This window comes from Spea bombifrons, chromosome 7 (assembly GCF_027358695.1).
Source record: "Spea bombifrons isolate aSpeBom1 chromosome 7, aSpeBom1.2.pri, whole genome shotgun sequence".
NCBI lineage: Eukaryota > Metazoa > Chordata > Amphibia > Anura > Pelobatidae > Spea > Spea bombifrons.
The window spans coordinates 37,938,631-37,959,458 of record NC_071093.1 but is presented as its reverse complement, the minus strand read 5'-3'; the positions used below and the strand labels follow the sequence as shown (position 1 = coordinate 37,959,458).

At 39.3% G+C, this 20,828-nt stretch overlaps 1 protein-coding gene across 2 annotated transcripts; it reads left to right on the top strand.

Annotated features, from left to right (window-relative positions):
* Positions 1-4,601: 4,601 nt before the first annotated feature.
* Positions 4,602-20,828, top strand: LDAF1 (lipid droplet assembly factor 1). 2 transcript variants are annotated; one of them, XM_053471663.1, is made up of 5 exons: positions 4,602-4,761; positions 9,957-10,079; positions 11,923-12,091; positions 17,202-17,340; positions 20,495-20,828. In XM_053471663.1, the coding sequence occupies exons 1-5, from the start codon at positions 4,639-4,641 to the stop codon at positions 20,565-20,567; spliced, it is 627 nt and encodes a 208-aa protein (XP_053327638.1). In that variant the 5' UTR covers positions 4,602-4,638; the 3' UTR covers positions 20,568-20,828. The 2 variants fall into 2 exon arrangements, with proteins under 2 accessions (XP_053327638.1, XP_053327639.1); XM_053471664.1 differs by lacking the exon at positions 4,602-4,761 and adding an exon at positions 4,781-4,812.

The window sequence follows — 20,828 nt, the reverse complement described above, 5'->3', positions numbered from 1 at the left end:
GTTGCTATGGTGATAAGACCACTTTGCACCAGAATCACTTTGTAATACAGAAGCCCCTATTGTCCTGTAAACCGGGACTGCTTCAGGTCCTTTGAGTCGCTGCCTGTATTTGTGTTAGTGTAGTTATACCAGACTGCAAACTTTCTACTAACCCTGCGCCACATACCGGCCAGCTTTCTGAGACCCTTTAAATGTTAACCCTTTAATGGCCCATCATACAACCCCTGTGTAGCGACAATCAAATGTGTTATCCATGTCATCATGAAAAACCTGATTTGCCATTATTTAATGGAGTCACCTGCATTCAGGCGGGGGCACCAGCCATGACATGCTGGTAGCAAAAGCAATAATTAGTAGCGTCAGATATTATCAGATCAATGTAGAGTATGAATGGGTCAGCTCCATGCGGCGTGACCCTGAGATTAGAAGGTTATCTGCCATCAAATTCTGTGTTTCAATGTTTTTAACTAAGTAATTACCATTCCAGGGGTTTATTTAGCACACAGGACTGTGATATGGAGCATTTAGGAAATCACCCACCTGCTTTAAAACAGGTGCATGTACCCCTAGAAAAAAAAAATCCTGCAGTGAGCAACAACTATACAGCAAATGCTTAATGACGCATGTCTTCTAATCAGTATTTACATTTGCAGTATTAAGTAAATTGAGTTGTGTAATTTAAACTGCTGATATATTTTATGAGTTGCTAAATATAGTAATTAGTCCTTAGCTTAATTAATACATCCAGGCAGTTAATACCGTTCCAAATCCACTGTAGCCGGGAAGATTTACTTTATGTTTTTTTACACAACATGGATAAACTGATCTCTCTTCTAGTAATTGAAGGATATTTTTTATTAAACATCGCTGATGTGACAAGCGACTATTAAGAGTCTTTTACCGAGGCAGTCACTCAATGTGTTAATATAACAGCACGATGGCAAACAATAGAATATGACTGGAGTACCGTTGTCTAATTCAAGCTTTATCTGAATACAATCTTATTATGGTTGCCTATTTAAAGAGCCCCTGTGATTGGAAACTGACATTGTGCACATGGAAGTACTGGAGTATCTTAATCTTTAGGTGACAAAAAAAAAACTAATTTAGCTTCAAAACTAAAGTGGCATGCTGTATTTCTTAGCGCCGGGCAACTCTTCGTGTTCTTCTTCATCTTCATGGGGGGAAAAATCTTCGTATTCCATGAATATTCGCCCGTTCCTGTGTTCGGGCGAATATTCGTGTACATTCTTCGTGTTTGTGTTTTTACTTTTTTTTTTTTTTAGAAGGGGTTAAAGCGGTAATGATACGCAGCAAATTTGCCGCCAGGATTTTAAAGGTCCGTACGAGCAGCTCTATTGGTCGCCGGCAGGGGCCTCCTCTGCCATCAACCAATGAAGGGCAGTTGCTCACAAGAAAACATCAGAAAATGTGTTTTTCTATCAGTGTTGTTAATAGTAAGATGTATTTTCGGTTTGAGTTTCAATGATTTTCCACACCCGTAACCCACTTGTTAACCTTACCGCACACAGGACCGTTGTTCACAAGCGTATCTCACTTCGATAAAGTGATCAAAGCACAATACAGTACATTTCGAAATATAATTTCCACCCAGCAATACAGTCAATTAACTTAATAAAGGATTTGGTAATGTTATGCTCGTTATTGTTATAATAAAATGGCTTAGCATATTGCCTGCTTCATCACTTTGAAATGAAAATCCAATTATGGATATGAGTTCTATAACTTTGAAAAGAATTGCTAAAAAAGATAAAATAAAACATAGCTCTAGACATGTAGTTTTTTGCTTGTCTCAATCTAACATATGAATAGGTGGCTACAGACATCTTTTCTTCAGATGGAATCGATCTCCCATTTGAAGAAGAGACTTCTGAGATGCCGAAATAGTTTGAGGGTGGGGGAAATGTTGGGACTGATTTACCTGCTCTAGAACAGTTTCAAATGGTACCAAGTATTGGGTATAAACTAAGGTTAGCAGCAATGTGTATTCCCATTTGCTCTGCGTTTAATGAGAACGGAGCCTTTCTCAATTCATCAGGTGGTTTGGATCTTTTCTAACTTGAATTTTGATTGTTGTGCCTGCAGTCTTTTTTTCGTGAAAAGGCTCCCGCTTTCCACATTTTACTTTACTGAGAGGGTGGTAGATAAGTGAAACTGCCACCCAGCAAAAGTGGTAGAGGCTAATACAGCGAGGCAATTTAAACATGCATGTATAGGCATAAAATATCTGAGACGAAACCAAGGACTGAGTCCCTACAAGTAAAATGGGCAGTCTACGGGAAGCGAAGTAGGGCGCAATCTCTCTGCTGCAGCCGTGGCTGGCGGTGCCAACTAAACCTCAGATAACATGGACTGAAATAGGCAGGAAAAAGGTGATCTGAGGGGTCTGCTACAAAAACAAGATGGTTCCCATGAGTCCCATTGCTGTCCGCTAACTGTTTTTGCTAATAAAAGAAGTATTTGCATATAAATGGAAGAATAAAAGTGAAACATCTGCTCAATGTAATTATCTCTACTGCATTTTTAAACCAACGGACATTGATGAATATGGCAGTTCTGTGCTTACAGTAACCGTCTGGGGAGTCGATTATTACAGAACGGATAATAGATATGAGCAGGAAACGTGTTGGTGACATCACATTCATATATTTTACAAAAATCGTTTAAAGGCACGCTCCGGCCATCATGCACTTCAATGCATATAATAGCTGAGAGACCCATTACATTTTTATGGTGTTCTGTAGAATCCCCCATATGCATTTGCCTCTTTGCCCTCCTCGAAGCTATTTTCCATGCATTAAGACAGATCCATGCGTGTGATATCCTTAGTGAGCTCCGGAGCCTGCTTGTCGAAAGCACTTTCCTGCCAATGATTGGCTTCCCCAACCAGCCAATCAGGGGCAAGGATCATCACACCACAGAGAAGGATGAGGGCAGCTGCAGTACTCCTTAACCCCTTAATGACAAAGCCCGTATATGTACGGGCTCAAAATCCATTGTTTTCAATGGGTTTAGGGACCGCCCATTGTCCTTAAGGGGTTAAAACCTTCATGACGGTCCATGTCGTCATTAAAAGGGCTGGATCTCTGTGAACGATGGTTCCTCCATGTTGGAAGTCTTGTGCGATCACGTGATTAAAAAGTGGATGCCTAGCGTTCTTAAGTAAACACGATGCTTCATTCATCAGGTGTGATTGCTGCTGATCAGCCAGAGACCAATCAGGAACCTCAGAAAAGTTCAAATGAAAAGTGAAAAAAAAAAAAAGGTGTAGGTGATCACACATTATGGCACAGCCAGCCACCTGCAAATAAAATCAATAAAGCACACATAAGAAAAAACACCCTACACCCACATTTTTGGAACTTTTGGTGAAAAAAATCAATGAAAATTAATGTTATGAATTCCTTTACCTGGCATTGGTGAACACCTGGTTGCATGGTAAGCGCCCAAATGCTACTAGTGAAATACTCTGGGTTGTCTTCTCCCAAAAATATATACTTTTGTGTGTGTGTGTGTGTGGGGGGGGTATTTTGATTATTCATACTAAATGTTGGACTATTTATAATTTTTCACGTTTAAGACCCCCTTAGATCCCAAACAGGACACAGATGGAGAGGGGCTCTCAGCGTAGCTTTTAGTCTGTTCCCACATGTCTAGTGCGTTCTATGGGGAATCTGACCCACAGGTGCCTGACGCACAGGAGTGGCACAGGAGTGGCGATGAAGCGCACCCCACTCCCCCTAAAACAGCTTTTTCCTGATTCTCCTTTTTCATGCGCCCACACGAATTACATTTTGCTTTTTTAAGGACAGCTAGAGCCTTCTTTTGATACCATTTTTAGATGTATAGATCATACCTGGGAACTTTGTGACCCCACTGACATCAGCAGGACCCCCCACCGACATCACCAGGTATTACATCTAAAAATGCTTAACAAAATAAATATACAATGTGTGTGAGCACATGAACGATTAAAAAGAATCACGTAAGAGGAAACATAATGTTAGAATGTTAAAAATGACCCTCAGTAAAGAAGGGGGTTAAAGTACTGAGTTTATATATATATATATATTTTATATATTTACAGTCTATGGATGATCACCAGCACTCTAGGTCTTTTTCCAATAAATACAAATTCCTCTTTTGCAGGAAGAATTTGTATTTATTGGAAAAAGTATATTACTTTCCCTACAACAGAATTGGTTTGGAGTGCAATAGCATATTATTGGTTATATATATATATATATATATATATATATATATATATATATATATATATATATATATATATATATATATATATATATATATATATATTTCCAATTTCCAATATTGTGAATGGGCAAATTTCTATAAATGCTCTTTCCTAAGTAAAGGAGATTTTTTAACATATTTCTTCAGAATGTTGAGGTTGAAGAACACTGTATTGTACCTGTATATATATATATATATATATATATATATATATATATATATATATATATATATATATATATACTGTATATAAATAGATATAAACAGTGACGCCCATAGACTGGGGCTGCCTTGCCCGCCTGCCACCCCACCTGTCTGCTTGCCTGCTGTGCCAGTCACTGAAGCAGGGCAGATTCCTTGCGCATGCGCTGTGAGGCGCAGACTTCCTTGTTTGTGATGATCTCTATAGGGCGGGGATTATGGAGGAAATGCTGCCCTCTTTGCCGTCTTAATGATTATGGGAAGGCTCTAGCAGACACCAGAGAGGTAAGAGACGGACAGGAGCAGCTGCCTGCGATTAACCTCTTCCTGCCTGTGGTAAACTGTCACAGGCTGAGGCTGCATGGTGTTGGATGGCCTGATGGCTGAGTGTAGTGAGAGTCAGATTATATAAACATAGAAGGTGTGACATGTAAGGAAAGGCCCTGTGTGTGCTGGGAATACACATCATGTAGTATTAAGTGGACAGAAGGTCACAACTCTCCATGCTGTTACTATACAAAAAGTCTGGGCAAGACTGCAGGCCATGTGTGATGAAATGGTTAATTATTGTAATGGGCTAGTTTAATAAGGGATTAAATTATACAAATCAAATCTAGCCTGATTTACATGTTTGTGACATGTTTGTGTGGTTGGTTAGCTTAGTGGCCTTTAGAAGACCAGGATTCAGCGGTGGTCCTTTTGTAAATGTAACCTAAGGAAGTTTTAGTTTCCTGGGAGGGTGTTAGGTGGAGCAGCCTTCCAGCAGAAGTGGTAGAGGCTAATACAGTGAGAGAATTGAAAAGCGCATGGGATAGGCATAAAGCTATCCTCAATCTAAGAGAAGACCGAGGATTGATTAGGATCGGAGTCTTTACATCAGGAAAAAATGAGCAGACTGAACGGACCGAATGGCTCTGATCTGACCGTGAATTCTGTTTCTGATGGCCTTCTTTGCCATGGACTCCTAGCCCTGTAAAGGTTATAATGCAGTAATTTGTCGCGTGACAAATGGTGTTTGCCTTGGCAGTCTTGCTTTTGGAGCAGCTGTCGGTACAGTGCCACGGCCATGACATTGTGCCCGGCGCTGCTCGTGGTCCCTTGTGGGGGTCTCCATGCTGCTCTGCTCCCCCAGAAGTAAGTTCTATACCAGGGGGTGGGCAACTAGAACTCCATACTTTAACTTTGTTGCCCATTATGTATGTGTTTTTACATGTATAACGAATATATTAATCGTCTGCTTCAAGGAGCTCATCAGTAGCGCAAAACATCACCAACTATCAAAGTACTGTCCTATGCATTCATTGTTCAGGGGTCACCCCGCGGCACTTGAGTGTGTCCTTTTTTAAGTAAAGGAGTTAGGGTATACTGAAGCATTGCACCGGATACTGAGTGTCCCTTTAACCCCTTCATCACCCTATAGATGTACAGGTACGTCCACAAACGGTGTGTCAAGGTTACCCTTAGGTACGTACCTGTACATAATGCATTTTCACAGCCTGGACTCCCCTATGTTAGCAGAAGCCAGGGCTGTGGAGCCCTGCTTGCTGATCACAGTGTGATCAGTCCAGGGGAGTACAAAAAAAAATAATAAAAAAGTGTAATTTTTTTAAATAAAATGAAAAATAAAATAATAAACAATGCTCTAAACTCAGTGATGTAATTGTGACTTCACTGGCATACATAAGACCAGTGCAAACAAATAATACAATACAAAACAGCCCTGACATCCCATTGCCCTAGCAGTACATGTAAAAATGATAAACCCCCCATTCCCTACCCCCAAATGCTTTAAGCCAGAAGTATTAAAAATACAACCAAACCTAAAAAGGGTAATTTTTTTTTTTTTTTTTTTTCAGTGGCACCTACTGTGTAGAATTTTTTATTTTTAATTTTAGTAGAATAATTTCATACTAGCACTCGCAGTTATTATTTTTGCATGTTTTTATGGTTTGAAGTGAAAAAGAAAATGTACGGTACTTAACAAAAACCTTGGTATGGAAACGGTTAATCCTATCGATGTAGAGAGCTGAATAATAGGCTGTACTCATGAATTCACAACTAATGAATGCAAGGACTACGCTTAATTAACGAAGGACCCCCCCAACCGCCCCCCCCTTGTCCAAAGAAGATGAAGAGAGTGGAATATAATGTACTGAAAGATTGTGTTTCTTTGTATCATTCGGTATTAAAGTGCCTCTTGCTAACTGTAGCATTTTATTTTTTATATGTTAGATTGTCTTTTTTGGGCATGTTTTTTTTATTTATTTTTTTGTATTTTTTTTTAAATTTCTTTACTGAGCAGTGAATCCCGCTGGGGGTATATCGTTATAAAACAGCCTGCAAACAAAACGATGCCTTCTGCCTATGTTTCGTTTCTCGGTAGTTTTGGGATTTGCGCTGTTGAGATGAGACAACTCGCTGAATATAATTTGTGGCAGAATACTGGTGGTTTGAGAATGTCTGGGATATAATGCATAAGAGTTTCCTTCGATTCTATTTACTACCACGATTGTATCGCTGTGTCCTGGTAACGCAGCTAACTTCATGATAAAGGATTGTGTAGGAAGAAACCAGAGCCTTCATGTTCTACTCTGATGTAACTGGAATGCCACTTGCAGTGTGGTTGACAGTAAAGAGTTCTAGGCATTGCAGTGAATAAAGACTGTCACGTCTAAAAACGTTGCATCCTAGGCAAATACTTAGTGTAGCTTTTAGTAAATGTGATCTAATGAAGCATTTGCCGATTTTAAACATACGCACCATTATCACCCACGCTCCTGTTGACCTGTCTCTTCCTAAAGAGGTCACAGTGGTCCTCATCGAAGCTGTCAGCCGCAGCCCTTTGTTCCTTTACCTAAAGAATGCTTGAAACTATTTTTTATGTCGAGTTGATTGCCAATTTACCTTCTTTTCTTAGCCGAGTAGAACACGTTTTCACTTTTAGATGTGTGCCGTAGGCCGATGATTGAATATCTTCTTGTGGACTATATGTGCCGGCTGTCTGCGGCTTCACTTGTTTTTTTTTAATGTAAAGGGGGGCAAACTCTCCTCTTCCGTGTACTTTTCATTGATTTGGGGGGTTCGATGCATGGGTCAAGAATAACAAAAGGACCAAGTCTACAGATCCTACAGCAGATAGAAAACATGAGCAGAGTATGTGGGCTATGAATCGCTCTTATCTGTCGTCAAAATCCCAAGGTGATGGAGGTCTACGCTGTTACAGCACAGACCTCCATTTGTTTTACAGCTTCCTGGGTCAGTGAAGGGAGATCAGAGGATTTCCCCATCCAGCCCATGATCCCCACTGCCCACAACAGCACGACTGCCCCACAAAAAACAGGATTCTTGGAAGGTATGGAAGAGGAATGCAGATTAACGCACCCTTATCTCTAGCCTAGGAACATGCTTTGAAAACTATAATAATGGAGCACGGGGTGTTGGTGGCTATGGGTGCTGCATTCAAATTCCCGCTTCTAAAGCAGAGAGTCCTGGCCGATTCACTAAACGGAAGGATGTTGCTCCCTCTTCTTCTTGTCCTTACCCAGGCCTATTACCTGCACCGCCGAGTGGTAAATCCAGGCATATTAAACTATGAATATTAAGGTGGCCAAAAGTCACGAGAACATGTATACGTAACGTTAATAGCTATCAGTATAGCTGGGAACTGTCGGGATTTTTTGCCTCCGTCTCAGGGTAAAGGGGCAGCTTCTGAGGGTCCCACACTCTTGAGATGACGCCTTCCTATTCTGCACTGCTGTGAATAGAAGACTCTTAGTGGGTACTTTTGCCACTAGTATGTTATAGTTGAGACCCCTGCTTGAATGTAGGTGACTCAATTACGTGTATCTTAGAATAATTACAAGCCAAGGTTTCTATAACGACCATAATTAGAGCTACTTGCATTTGGCAAGTCACTGCATGGCTATTAAAGGGTTAATATATTTCTAGAGTCTGCAGGTCAGCTCATTTAGAAAGTTCCCAAAATCCAGAAAATCCATTCCTTTAATTATACGCCAAGAAACAAGTGTCCTCTTTTCCTCCCCGGATGTCCCCCTTTCCTCCCCGGATGTCCCCCTTTCCTCCCCGGATGTCCCCCTTTCCTCCCCAGATGCCCCTCTTTTCTAGACGCTCAGAATGTTTGCCAAGAAACAAGTGTCCTCTTTTCCTCCCCGGATGTCCTCCTTTCCTCCCCGGATGTCCCCCTTTCCTCCCCAGATGCCCCTCTTTTCTAGACGCTCAGAATGTTTGCGGGGATCACGGGCTTCTACAGCCATTGAAAGTGACAAAAATGAGTATAGAAACAGTTGAACATTTATTTGCATGATTTTATAAACACAATAACCGTGCTCTACTTTCTATACCCTCGCCACACCTCAGACACCCCTGAAAGAGGGGACCCCGTTGGGAGGTGTTCTGTGATGCCCCTTCTCTCTTGTGTGGAAATGATTTACGCACCGGCGTACTTTTTATTAACGCAAAGAACATTATTACCAGGCGTTACTGTTATACGGCAGAAGGGAAGGTTAAGACGCTTGATTTATTGACGGTAATGATATATCCCTCCGAATGATCAGACTATGAAAACCCGCAGGGCTACTTAACGCAGTAAAATGAAGTTAACCCCTTCAGTCCAGGTCCTGGAGCTAAATTGCCATTTTTACCATATGTCGGTTTCATTAAGATTCCCCTCTTCGGGGTTTGAGGCGCCCACACAAATGACACATCCTTTTTTTTTCTTGAACATATGGGAGTTTTATCTGAAAACATAGAAACATGCAAAAAAAATTAATAATAAAGTGCATGTTGTAAAAAAAACATATATATATATGGTGAAAAATATATATAAATATATTGGTCCATTTCGTCTACCTGGTCTTATTATAGGATGATATTATTTGTTGGGGTTACTTAGATCCGCAGTGCTGTATAATGGGAATTACGGACCATTGACAGCCTAAATCAGGGGTGTCCAACCTGCGGCCCTCCAGCTGCTGCAGGACTACGTCTCCCATAATGCTCTTTCAGCTATGGGGCTGGCAGAGGAGTATGGGATATGTAGGCCTGCAGCAGCTGGAGGGCCGCAGGTTGGACACCCGTGGCCTAAACGATCAGCTTGCTGGGTTTAATAGCTCTATCCCTTTAATAAAGGTTGTATTCACGTTACACTGGCTGCTGAGTGGCGCCCTCTGTTGGTGGGGAAAAATCAACACCGTTTCCTCTAGTTGAGGTTCATGCTTTTCATGCTTTTGAGAAATTTTTTGTGTAGATCTTTTCTTTTTTTTCTACATTGAAAGAAACTATTGGAGAGGATAACTGGAAATTAACAAAAATCATGAATTATGTAGGAAGAAAAAAAGAACACATTTCCTAATTAACGATAATTTCCTTTATGAGTATGTTTTAACTTAAGGGTTTCTTTGTAAAAACATCTGTTTAGTTTTGCAGTAATATATATATTCTTTTCTTCTTTTTCTATTCAGCAGCTCATGTATCGACAAGAGCAAATAAGAATGTCAAACCCGGAAAGCTTCTACCGAGAGAAAATGCAGGAATTACAGAAACAGATGAACTCTGTAATGCTGGCCATCAATAACAACTCCAAGGTTAGCCTCTAAGCCCATGTTCTCTACAATGGCGCTGTCTAAAAATATTGTTTCGCCAGCTGTCTCTGAGCTGTATGAAAATGGTACGGGGCTTGCGGTCTTCATTCGTTTAAAGGGAAGCTGGCATCGAAGGTGCGTTTATTGACTGCTTGGATTGTGATGTTCTGATTATATAGCCGAGGAAGCTCTTAAGTGTACGCAGTCCGGCGTTACAACCCTTACAAGCTGCTGCTCTCAATAGATACGTGTAACGGACGCTCCTGTGAATCTTCAAGCTTTAAGGCATCATCCTAATGAATGGGAGGGTAATTACACTCTAACACTATGGACACATACACACTGACTGTGGCACTACAATACAGTAGACACAATAACTCCAGCACTGTACATATACACACTGACTCTATAGTATACACACACTCGCATACACTACTCCCCCGCCACCCTCTGCCTATCTTCTGCCATCATAAATGCAGCACACTATGCTTTCCTGCGGGTGCAGCCATCGGGGTGCGTTATGTGACCCAGCTGGGTGTCTAATGGTACCAACTACACTGGATTCACGATGGCAGCCCTGCAAACCCTGGGCACCAGAAAGTGGTTTCTAGTTTCCATTGCGACCTGCCTCCCAGGGTTTGTCGAGCCCTGACTTTAAAGTAATACGATATTGAAATCCAGTAGTCCACGTTGGCTATCATCATCATCAACTTCCCCATCGGCTTCTCATTTCATCAATGGTACTCCAGCTCTCGCTCTCATGTCATGTTTGCACATTAAGAAGCACCTGGAGATTTATGAATATGTTCTGAAGATTGGATTAGGAGACTAAAGGTCCGCATCTTAAAGCTGCCTTACCCATTGTTGCAGTAATCAGTATGTAGGTCATCGGCACAGGTGAAGGGTTTGGATCTGCTTCTTATAGCTTCTAGTACGTAATTTTGCTAATTAATTTTTGTTGAGAAGCCCCTTGGAAGGAATATTTGCAATCTTGCAGCTATTAAGTTTGCTCACAGCTATCGGCATAACATAGATTTTTTTTTTCTCCCTCTTCTATGAAACACTATTTATAAAATTATTAACTTCGTGTTAAATTAGAAGACTGAAATACTAGGAAACACATCTTTTCAATCCAAACCATGAATATTCTTTGACAAGGTCATCTCTTTCTTCATTATAAAGAAAAATGTCTTTTGTTTTTTGATGAGTTGGAAAATTCAGTGCAAATGACCTAATGTTTTGTACGGCTGCTTTGTCATTCTATCACATCGATGTGTTAGGAGTTTAGGAGGAATGTACAAAAGAAATGTCCCCCTGGCATCCTGAAATAAAATCACCAAAATAAAAAAGAGACCTCAGTTCTAGTTTTAGCTTGGGCAGGTAGCTATCTTAGACTTTCACTGCAGGTCTCCTGCGTCCTTTATACACGGGTCCTGGCCTGGCCTGTTAAGTATTATAACCACCATACCTGGAAACTTCCCAGAGCAGGCATCTGTATGTTTTGTAGGTTGTGCGTTCCCCTAGTTTGTATGTTCTTTGGGTATATTTGTAGGTTCTGACCAAACCTTAGGTTTGAGCCGTCCCTCGTCCCACATGGAGATCTCATTAATGGTTTCCAGAGAAGGCTTTAAATTGCTTGAGAGTCACTTGGGTTACAATGCACTGCCGTCCCAGTGACTCGGCTCCTTGGAAAGCAATATAGCAGTATGTTAATATAGAAATACATCCAAGAATCAATTGGCATTATATGGTCCAAACCTCTATGTGAATATTATGAAATGGTGTATGAAGTCATCTTATGCGTAGCGGTGATGTGTACTAATAGGGGTCATTCCGTTGCCCACAGGTGGCTGCCTTCATGAACTCCCCCATCGGACAGTACCTGGATGAACGTCCCTTTATGTCCCTTGCACTGTTGATATTTATTGCCTTGTCAGCTGTTCCTGTTGGTTTATTTCTGACTGTCATTGCTGGGACAGCAGTCGTTACCTGCCTCGGGGTCATAATAATAGAAGGTAATGCTAAATATTATTCTGACAGTATACAACTTGATGTGCAATGTTTCTATGGCATCTATAGACGGCAGTAACCAGTCCTTCACATGTTGGAAAAAGCTAAGTGCATTGTGATTCAACAACTCCCAAATATGTAGCATATTGAATATTACCCAATGGCGTCTGCGGCAAAAGATGGCAGAGTTAGCATATTCTCACTACTTGAAGACCTCTGCCTCCCCTTCCGCCACCCTTGCTTGCAAAGGCCGGTAGAAGCAAAGTGGGGAGGTGATAAAACTAAATGTGACAATAACTGAGCTTCATGAACGCTATGCCCATTGGATATAAAGAACAACTTTGGTACAAAGTTTTCATACAGTTAGAAGCCCCAGCATATGATTTCCTACAAAAGCTTTCAGACTTTAATAAATGCTCAACAGAATGCTTGTTTCCTAAAACTTCCGACTATTTTGGGCAATAGCTTAGATACCGTCTTTGGCCGATCTCGATAGGGTTGTAGATAGTGGTTTATGGTGTCTGTTTAGGCGGCCATCACCTGTCCTCCTAGTGGGCATGATGTATCTCATACAGACCAAATGTCCCTTAGCAAGGTCCATTCACTCCAACTACACCCATATTTACTTTAATATTATATCTTTTTAATGTTAATATGTTTTTAGGCTCCCTAAGGCGTCTGACATTTTCTACATGCTACGTTCTCGGTTGATTCCATACAGAGATAAATCATCCGTCTTTGCTCCCTGTTGAAGTACATATCTGCAGAGACTTCTATGCATTGAATAAGAATTATTTACATCTTCTACGCACATCTCCAAAGTCCCCAAAGGACTCTCATATCATTAACAAAACCTCATTTCCCTTAATGAACAATCTATTATTTCCTATTTTTTGCATTTTCCGGCTTAAAAAACTATGTAATTAGTTTTGATTTGTTTTATGTTTTTGCTTATCTACACGAATAATGGTACAATGAGTTTTAAGACAATGAATCTGTATATCCCCCCCCCTTTCTCTTCATGACATTGTTGTCTACAATTGCACCCAAGTTAATCTCTATGAGCTAGCTTCATTTTGAATCGCCGTATGTATCCTTCTTGATGGAACTTTAATGAGTCTCAATACCCGCTTGCCTACCTAGTTCCTTAATCCATGCAAATATGTCAACAGAAAATATTCTAGTATTATGGTATCGTCAAAGTACTTTCTGTCAGCTCACAGAATGGTAATGCCAAATCGTAAATAAATCAATTAAGGAGAAGTGGACCCAGGACAGAAGCTTGGAGTTCTCATTTCGTTCTTACTTGTACCCGCTCGAGTATTAACGGCTCGATAAAAATATATGGACGTTAGAGTTGAATGGGAGCATCCCGAAATAGTCTGATAAAGTTCACTGGCAGTTAACTTCTAACAAACTGTCCTCCTTTTATTCGAGATCCATAATGAATGTTAAAATGTTGGAACATAGGTTTAGTGTCTTATTGAAATGTTCCTCTGCTCTCCTACTGGCTTACTGTATTTAAAGAACGTTTGCATTAATTAGCCATGGGTTCATAAACTCTGGCTTTAGCTCATTGCTGCCGATGAATGGAACTGGGCAAATTAAAATGTAAATGAATAAGAGAGCATCTGCACTTGGATGGACCATAGACTAACTCTGTAATTGTGTTGTATACCTCCAGGGTCCGGCTCTGAGAGTGCTTCTTCTCAATGTATTTATTAACGACGGCGAGGATAGTATCTCAGGTTCTACAAATGTCATTACAACATTCCAAGTGAGAAATCCAGACGAGTGTGCTTCTCTGTAGAGTCATTTACTGAGAAAAGAGGACCTGGATGGCAATTGATAGAGGAAAATCAGTTTGCTGAATAGAATATTGTGCATTAAGAGACTGAAAAACATATTTCGTTGGAATACATCATGGGGATTATATTCACGGACAATGATGCTGCGATGGCTGGCAGGGGTCTTCAGTATTTCATTTAATGAGAGCTACTTCTGGTTAAGGGATTTTTTGGAGAATTACCATTATAGAGAAATGTGTTGGGATAAAGGATTTATTTTAGAGATTTAAAGTAAAATATAAAAAGTAATTCTGGTGTTTTAAAATGGGTTTATCACCCTAGCAACCATTATAATGTCCTAATCTATATAACCACTCTGTTTGTCGCTAAGAATGTTTCAGACCTACCTGGTCTTGGGTCAGGGATTAGATCCTTATATTTGGTCAAGACCCTGCACCCCAAAGCCCCCCCCAAGGTAGCAAAGTGTGTATAACTGTAGCACCCTGGGGCTAGGTGGAAGACACAAGGCAAGACCAGTGACAGATTGACCGGTAGAAGGACTTAAGACATAAACAGCACTATCCAATGGTTAAATAGCCATTGGCTGCTTTAAGGAAAGGACAGTGTGTACGAACGGCTGAAAAAATGGATCAGGGACGGAGTGAGGTTGTGTGTGTGTTAGCGAGAGTGTGTATGTGTATGTGTAAATCTGAGCGTGTAAGCATGAATGTGTAAGTGTGTGTTAGCGGTGTTTTAGTTTAGTGTGTTCGTGTGAGTATGTGTGCCAGTGCGTATTTTAGTTCCCGAGGCGAGTGCCAATGGGGCCACTTACTATTCAGTATTTAAAAGAGTGATTTGAAACAAATATGGGGCATTCTGTCTGTTGGCCCAATACTCTGTGTGTATTTTATTTATTTATGTTTTAAATATTCTTTAGCGACAGATGCCCAGTGAAATAATTAGTAGCAGGCAGCACGATTATGTATCCAGTAATAACGCTGATTAAATACAGTCCATATGCCACACAGAGGCTTTCAAATGGCTTTTCCAGTTCTCAGCAAAACCATATTTAATTACCGAAAAAAAATAATTTGCTTTAAACTGCAGTACAGTAATTACATATTTGCTTCCTCACTTATTGCTAAGACCCCACCATCCAGTTTATGCATCCGCACGGCCCTTTAAATAGACACTCTGGCCATCATATCCACTTTAATCCCTGTGATAGCCGCAAAGTCCTGTTACATTTTTGTGTTGTATTTCTTGCAAATGCATGGGTGGATTCTGCAAAATCCAACCAAATGAATTTTCCCATTTTCCCACTTTCCTGCTGTTTTTTTCCCTATCAGTTTTTAAAGTATTAATACTCCATAATGTACTTTGAATATGCGTTCTTTTTGATGAGGTTGTCAGGGACATTATACTGTCCTTTTAGAGTTAGTGTAAAAGGTGTTACTGGTTCTTCGTGGGCCATAAGGTACTTTTTAACGGCATATATTTTTCCTTGTGATGAGTCTGATCATATCCTAAAACGCAAGGCTGCCCATCTACATAACCACTCTCTGGGCTTTGTGATTACTTCCTTCATCTGACCGTATTGTCCTGCTGAATGTACAAGATCAGAATCTACATTTTTGGATAAGTAGCAGAAATTGCAGATACATTTTTTTTCTTTCTTTCTCTCACAAAACACTGCAGGATTCTAATACATTCTCTTTCAAATTAAAATAAAAACATTTTTGCCAGAGTTTGAAACGGTATTAATTAGAATCTTATTTCTTTTTTAACAATATGTCTAGATTCCTCAGAAATGTTAACTACAGTTTTAGAACTCCCTGAACATATTATATGCAACTAGTTTGTCTGTGCTTTTTATTCATATGACAGGCACGGTATTATTTCTTCTTCCTCTTCTCCTCTCTTCTCTCCCCTTTCTTTTCTCTTTTTTTTCTCTTTTTTTCTCTCTCTCTTCTTCCTCTTCTCATTTCTTTCCCTCCCACATCACACTATCTGACATCCCCAAACTGAGCCCTCCTAATCACTCACGTCCCACTTTTTTCCCCTTTTGCTACTCCCTTAAGGCTAACATATGCGACTAGTTTGTGCGTTTTATTGATATGACAGGCATGATATTATTATTTCTTCTTTTCTCTCTCTTTTTTTCTTTCCCTTTTCTCTCTCCTTTCTTTTCTCTTTTCTTTCTCTCTTCTTCCTCGTCCATCACCAAACTGAGCCCTCCTTATCACCCAGGTCCCACTTTTTACCCCTTTAGCTACCCTCTCAGGGCCAGCCTTATTGTTTTCTTTTGTTTTCTCTCTTTAATGCCTGGGGTTACTTGTGTTTTTGGTTGTCCAGTGTAAAGAATGGTGAACAGGTGCTCCAAGTGGTAGAACCACAGTGGAAGCCAGGTCCCCAATCTTCATCTTCTGGGGCCGCACTTCCCAAAGTGGGGGGGTGCCAAAAATGTGTCAAAATAATCTATATATAAAAAAACACACGTGCTAGCTAGACCTAGTTGGTTACATATTTTATCATTATGCGTGCCAGAGAAGGCAGTGCCATTTTATTGAAAGGCAGCTTATTATGGGTTTTTTTAAATGCTTTATGTACACCCATGAAGCAGAAATATCTTATATCTCTTATAGCAGAAATATCCCAAGGTAAGCCCCGAGCTAGTTCTCCAATGCATTATAATCACCAACATGCAATTGGCTAAAACCAAGTATAAACAAGAAGGAAAAACAGTTCAAAAATTATTTGATGTAAAATCCAACAAAAGTATGTTACTCAGTCTTGTTTTATAACTCGACCAAGATTAATGGGATTCATTTAGATTCGGTACCCTGTGTTGACGAAATTATCTTGGGAGATTGGAACGAGTAACTGAGCTCCGCGGAAAAACAACATGATTGGGTTTAGTTAACTCGTTGGTTTGTAATATTGGATCCTCATTGTCCACGAAGCATACATTCTTTTTTTCTTCCTTAAATATGAAGTCACAAAACTCACCTTGCATTTGTTTTTAATCATTACTTATCCTGGGCACATGCTTACAAAAGTCAATTATTTGGATCTTTTTTTAGTAGAACTCCATTGTCATTTAAAAAATAAAAGCTTTTCGGTTTGATTTTTTTAGATCTTATTAAATAGATTTCAGATCTCCTTTGTTTAGGAAGTCCTTATCATAATTCTGCAGTTTGTCCTCCTGCCTTTTCTTTTATCAAAAGCATATTTATGCCGTTTTTGTGTTTTTGAAAGGCACAGATAATTGGTAAAGGTTTCTAGTTCTCTATTTATGACTTAATGGCATCTGATTTTTTATTAACAGGTATTATCATCTCGGTGGGTGGTATTGCATTACTGTGTGTGCTCTGTGGCCTTGTGATCCTGTCTTTTGGAGTTTCTGGTATCTTAAGCGTTTGCTACATAGCCGTCTCTGCCATTTTGAACTACATGCATACATCCAGGTAAGCATTTAAAAAAACAACAATTCTGCTACTAATACTCAAACTAAATTCATATAGTCTTAATATACAAAGTTAATACATTGGGAAGGATGGTTAAAAGTGAAATAAATCATATTACCATAGCAACACATGGAATTATGCATGTATGAACATTCCGTCGGATGCTATGGTAAATGGAAGACAAGAATCTTATATATATATATATATATATATATATATATATAACCCCCAATGAATGTATTATTTTTCAAATTTTAATGGTATTATTACTACCTGGCTCATCCTGTGACTAAATTAATTTGTGGCATTTTGGGCTGGCTCAGCAAGGACGAGTTTAGCTACTCCTCGAGGATATTTTTTTCTTGATTTTCGAATATTTCAGGATTTTTTGTAATCATGCTAGGTAAGACTAGGTAAGGCCATACCAGGTCTCGTAAACTATTTGAAACTTTTCAACCTTCTAATGAATTCAGAATGGGGAGTAACGCATTTCCATGCTATGTTGTTATATTATACGACCATCATGATCTTTATAAATCTGCATCTTCCTTTCTTTCTTTTCTGGATTAGCCCGGTGTAGAAATGATGGGAAAATAAGTGAGGCGTGAACAGATATAATCAGCATTCCTTGCTACAAAAAACGAGTGTGTCTTCCTTATAAACCTGAATTTATTAGTTTATAGGTAAAGTGTGCATGTGCAATCTTCGGAGCCTATTTCTTAAGATTAACATGGTCTTAGACTTGTCTCGGTAATATTAGGAATGCCAAAACGCATATTAATAAGAACAGAGATTTGATTTGTAAGACTGATTTCCCCAGTGCATGTAAAAATGTCAATCGTGAGATGGGAAAAAAGTTTAATTATATATAGATATATATATATATATATCTATATATATATAGATATATATAGATATAGATATAGATATAGATATAGATATATATATATATATATATATATATATATATATATATATATATATATATATAGGGGTTTCCGTACGGTATATGCAGTGATATGAATATACCAAAAATCTGAAAAAACTCAATTGCAAACAGAGAGTGTTGATGGTTAAAATATGAAAATGTTTTTATTTTATTATTTTAGATGGGTCAGTTTTACAAGATCAGAATGTAGTCTGTAAATTAATTGTCACTCATTATATCAATCTGTTTGATTCAAATATATTTTTATCTGACAATTTTTCAGAAGAATGTCTTGATTATGCAATCTACAAGCACACTATTAAAAAAAGGACAGTTCGGTGTCCCTGATGCCCACATTATAAAAGAATGAGTATTAAAGTGTATTGAGAGTCCTTCCAAAACTAGAACAAAATGAATACAATTACAGCACTTAGCCTGGCACAGAAGCTGCCACCCTGATGCTGCAGTTGCCCTACTCCTATGTTGTCTAGCTTTTTGTGCCACTGTTTGAAGCAGCCAATCAGAGACAGGAAAGCGCTTGCATTGAACTCTATGGGAGTGATTTAAATTGCTGGAGCTGACTGGAGGCAAGCATTTAGCTGGAAGGTGCTGGGAAAGGGGCAAATGCAGAATTTACCCCCCCCCATGCATCTGCAAAAGTTTAAGCTATTATATGCATTAAAGTGCATCTGATGGCTGGAGTGTCCCGTTAAACAGCTTTTTGGGAGTAGCTTCCTTATAACTAGTGTACATACTTGGATATTTGCCATGAAATTATAATATTGCTACAAACCAAATGTATCTTTTTGTTGGGTAATACGACACTGTAACTATTTGACCACGGCTACATTTCTTAATCTTCTTCTGCATATAACAATGAATCTTTTCATTTAAAAATTCTAAAAAAAACATTAAAAATAAATAAAATGTTCCCTAAATCTAATAACGTGGTTCGTCCTTTGTAAATGGAGCTCTGCAGCACTAAGCCATCCTCGTAATTCAGTGTGTATTCAGCTCCGACACCCTATTGACCTACATTCTTTTAGAGTGATTTATTCATGACAAGTTCGTCTGCCAGCAAATAGATTGGATTATTGTTCTTTATAAATGTTGATACACCGTATCCCCATAAGACATTGGAGTGGGTGAAGCTGTAAAAGGATTTTTTCTTGACTTGTTTGAATTATTTTTCCTATTATTCATGCCTAATCCGTTATTGCCTCTAATCCCCCTTCTGTACACACTGACTGTTTTCGCTACACCCACGTATGCCCCCAGGTGGGACGGTGCATCTTCATTGTCTCCTTGATGACATACGGAAATTGACAGGTAATGCGATAGTAGCGAGTCGAAAGCGGACGCAGCAGGATCGTCTCCGGCGCAGGAGGCAGCCTGTGATTGTGCCGGTCACGGTGCTCCATAGGGTGTCTGTCTGCGAAAAATGGCTTTCCCAAATAAAAATGAGCTAAATCCACAAAGCCCTATTTACTTTTTCTCTACGGGTGGTTCTATCTCACAATTAAAGAATACTCTACACCAAATAATCTTTCTGATTTTAGGTGTCATAATCTCTAAACCTTACTGTTTCTTTCTTTATTGTGTGCATCAGATTAAAAAGACATTTTCTAATATATAGTGGGTTGTTTTTTTTGTTTTGTTACATAATCTAATGTTTTTAAGCAGCTGCATGTCGGCCAATACATAAAAATCAGGGCTCTAGGCAAGCTCATAGCTAACCCAACGCAAATTTTGTGCCCAACTATGGCGCTTAGCCAGACAAAAAAAAAAAGACTGAAAATGCCATAGGGATTTATTCACTAAGGAGAGAGTTGGCAGGGGATATGGGGTTTCAACGTCCCTTCTTCACTGTTCATTATGAAGGGCCAGCTCTAGCAAGTTGCTACATAAAGAAGGTTTGAGCTGGCCCTATATAATGCATAATTCATAAGCCAAGAGACTTTAAAGAAATCTCACCTTAATACTGCGATTCTAGATACATAACGTTACACATGAACTTCTGCCTTTATGGATAAATCTCACAAATCACCATGCTCCAGGCTCGCAGATCCTTGGTCTCCAGTCGTGGCCAGTCAGTGGTATTCCATAAAGCTCCAGATGTCTACTTTGGCTTTATTAATACAATTTTAATCTAAATTATTACAATCATTTTATTTATAATCTATGTATTAAAAAAGTTTTCCTTTTTTCCCCAACTAAATTGTCTAGGATGCCGCTGCAAGCAAATGCCACGACCTGCTCGGAACCCGCGAATGTGTCTTCATCAGCGCAATCGGACTAAGCAACGTGGATCGTTTACATGCTCTCAAAAGGGCCTTATGGATAGTTTGGGTTTCACTGCCTAATGAATGACTGTTACACAAATATAAAGTCTCATTGTACGTGTTTATTCTATTTATGCTATTTAATACACTCCTTCTTCTGTTACATCTTCACCGTTAATGTCTGTAGAATTTGGGTTTATTCACAATTCTGGTTTTCTGTATGAAACTATATTTTTGGAAAGCATTAAAAAAAACACTGATGTGCTTCATAAAAAAAA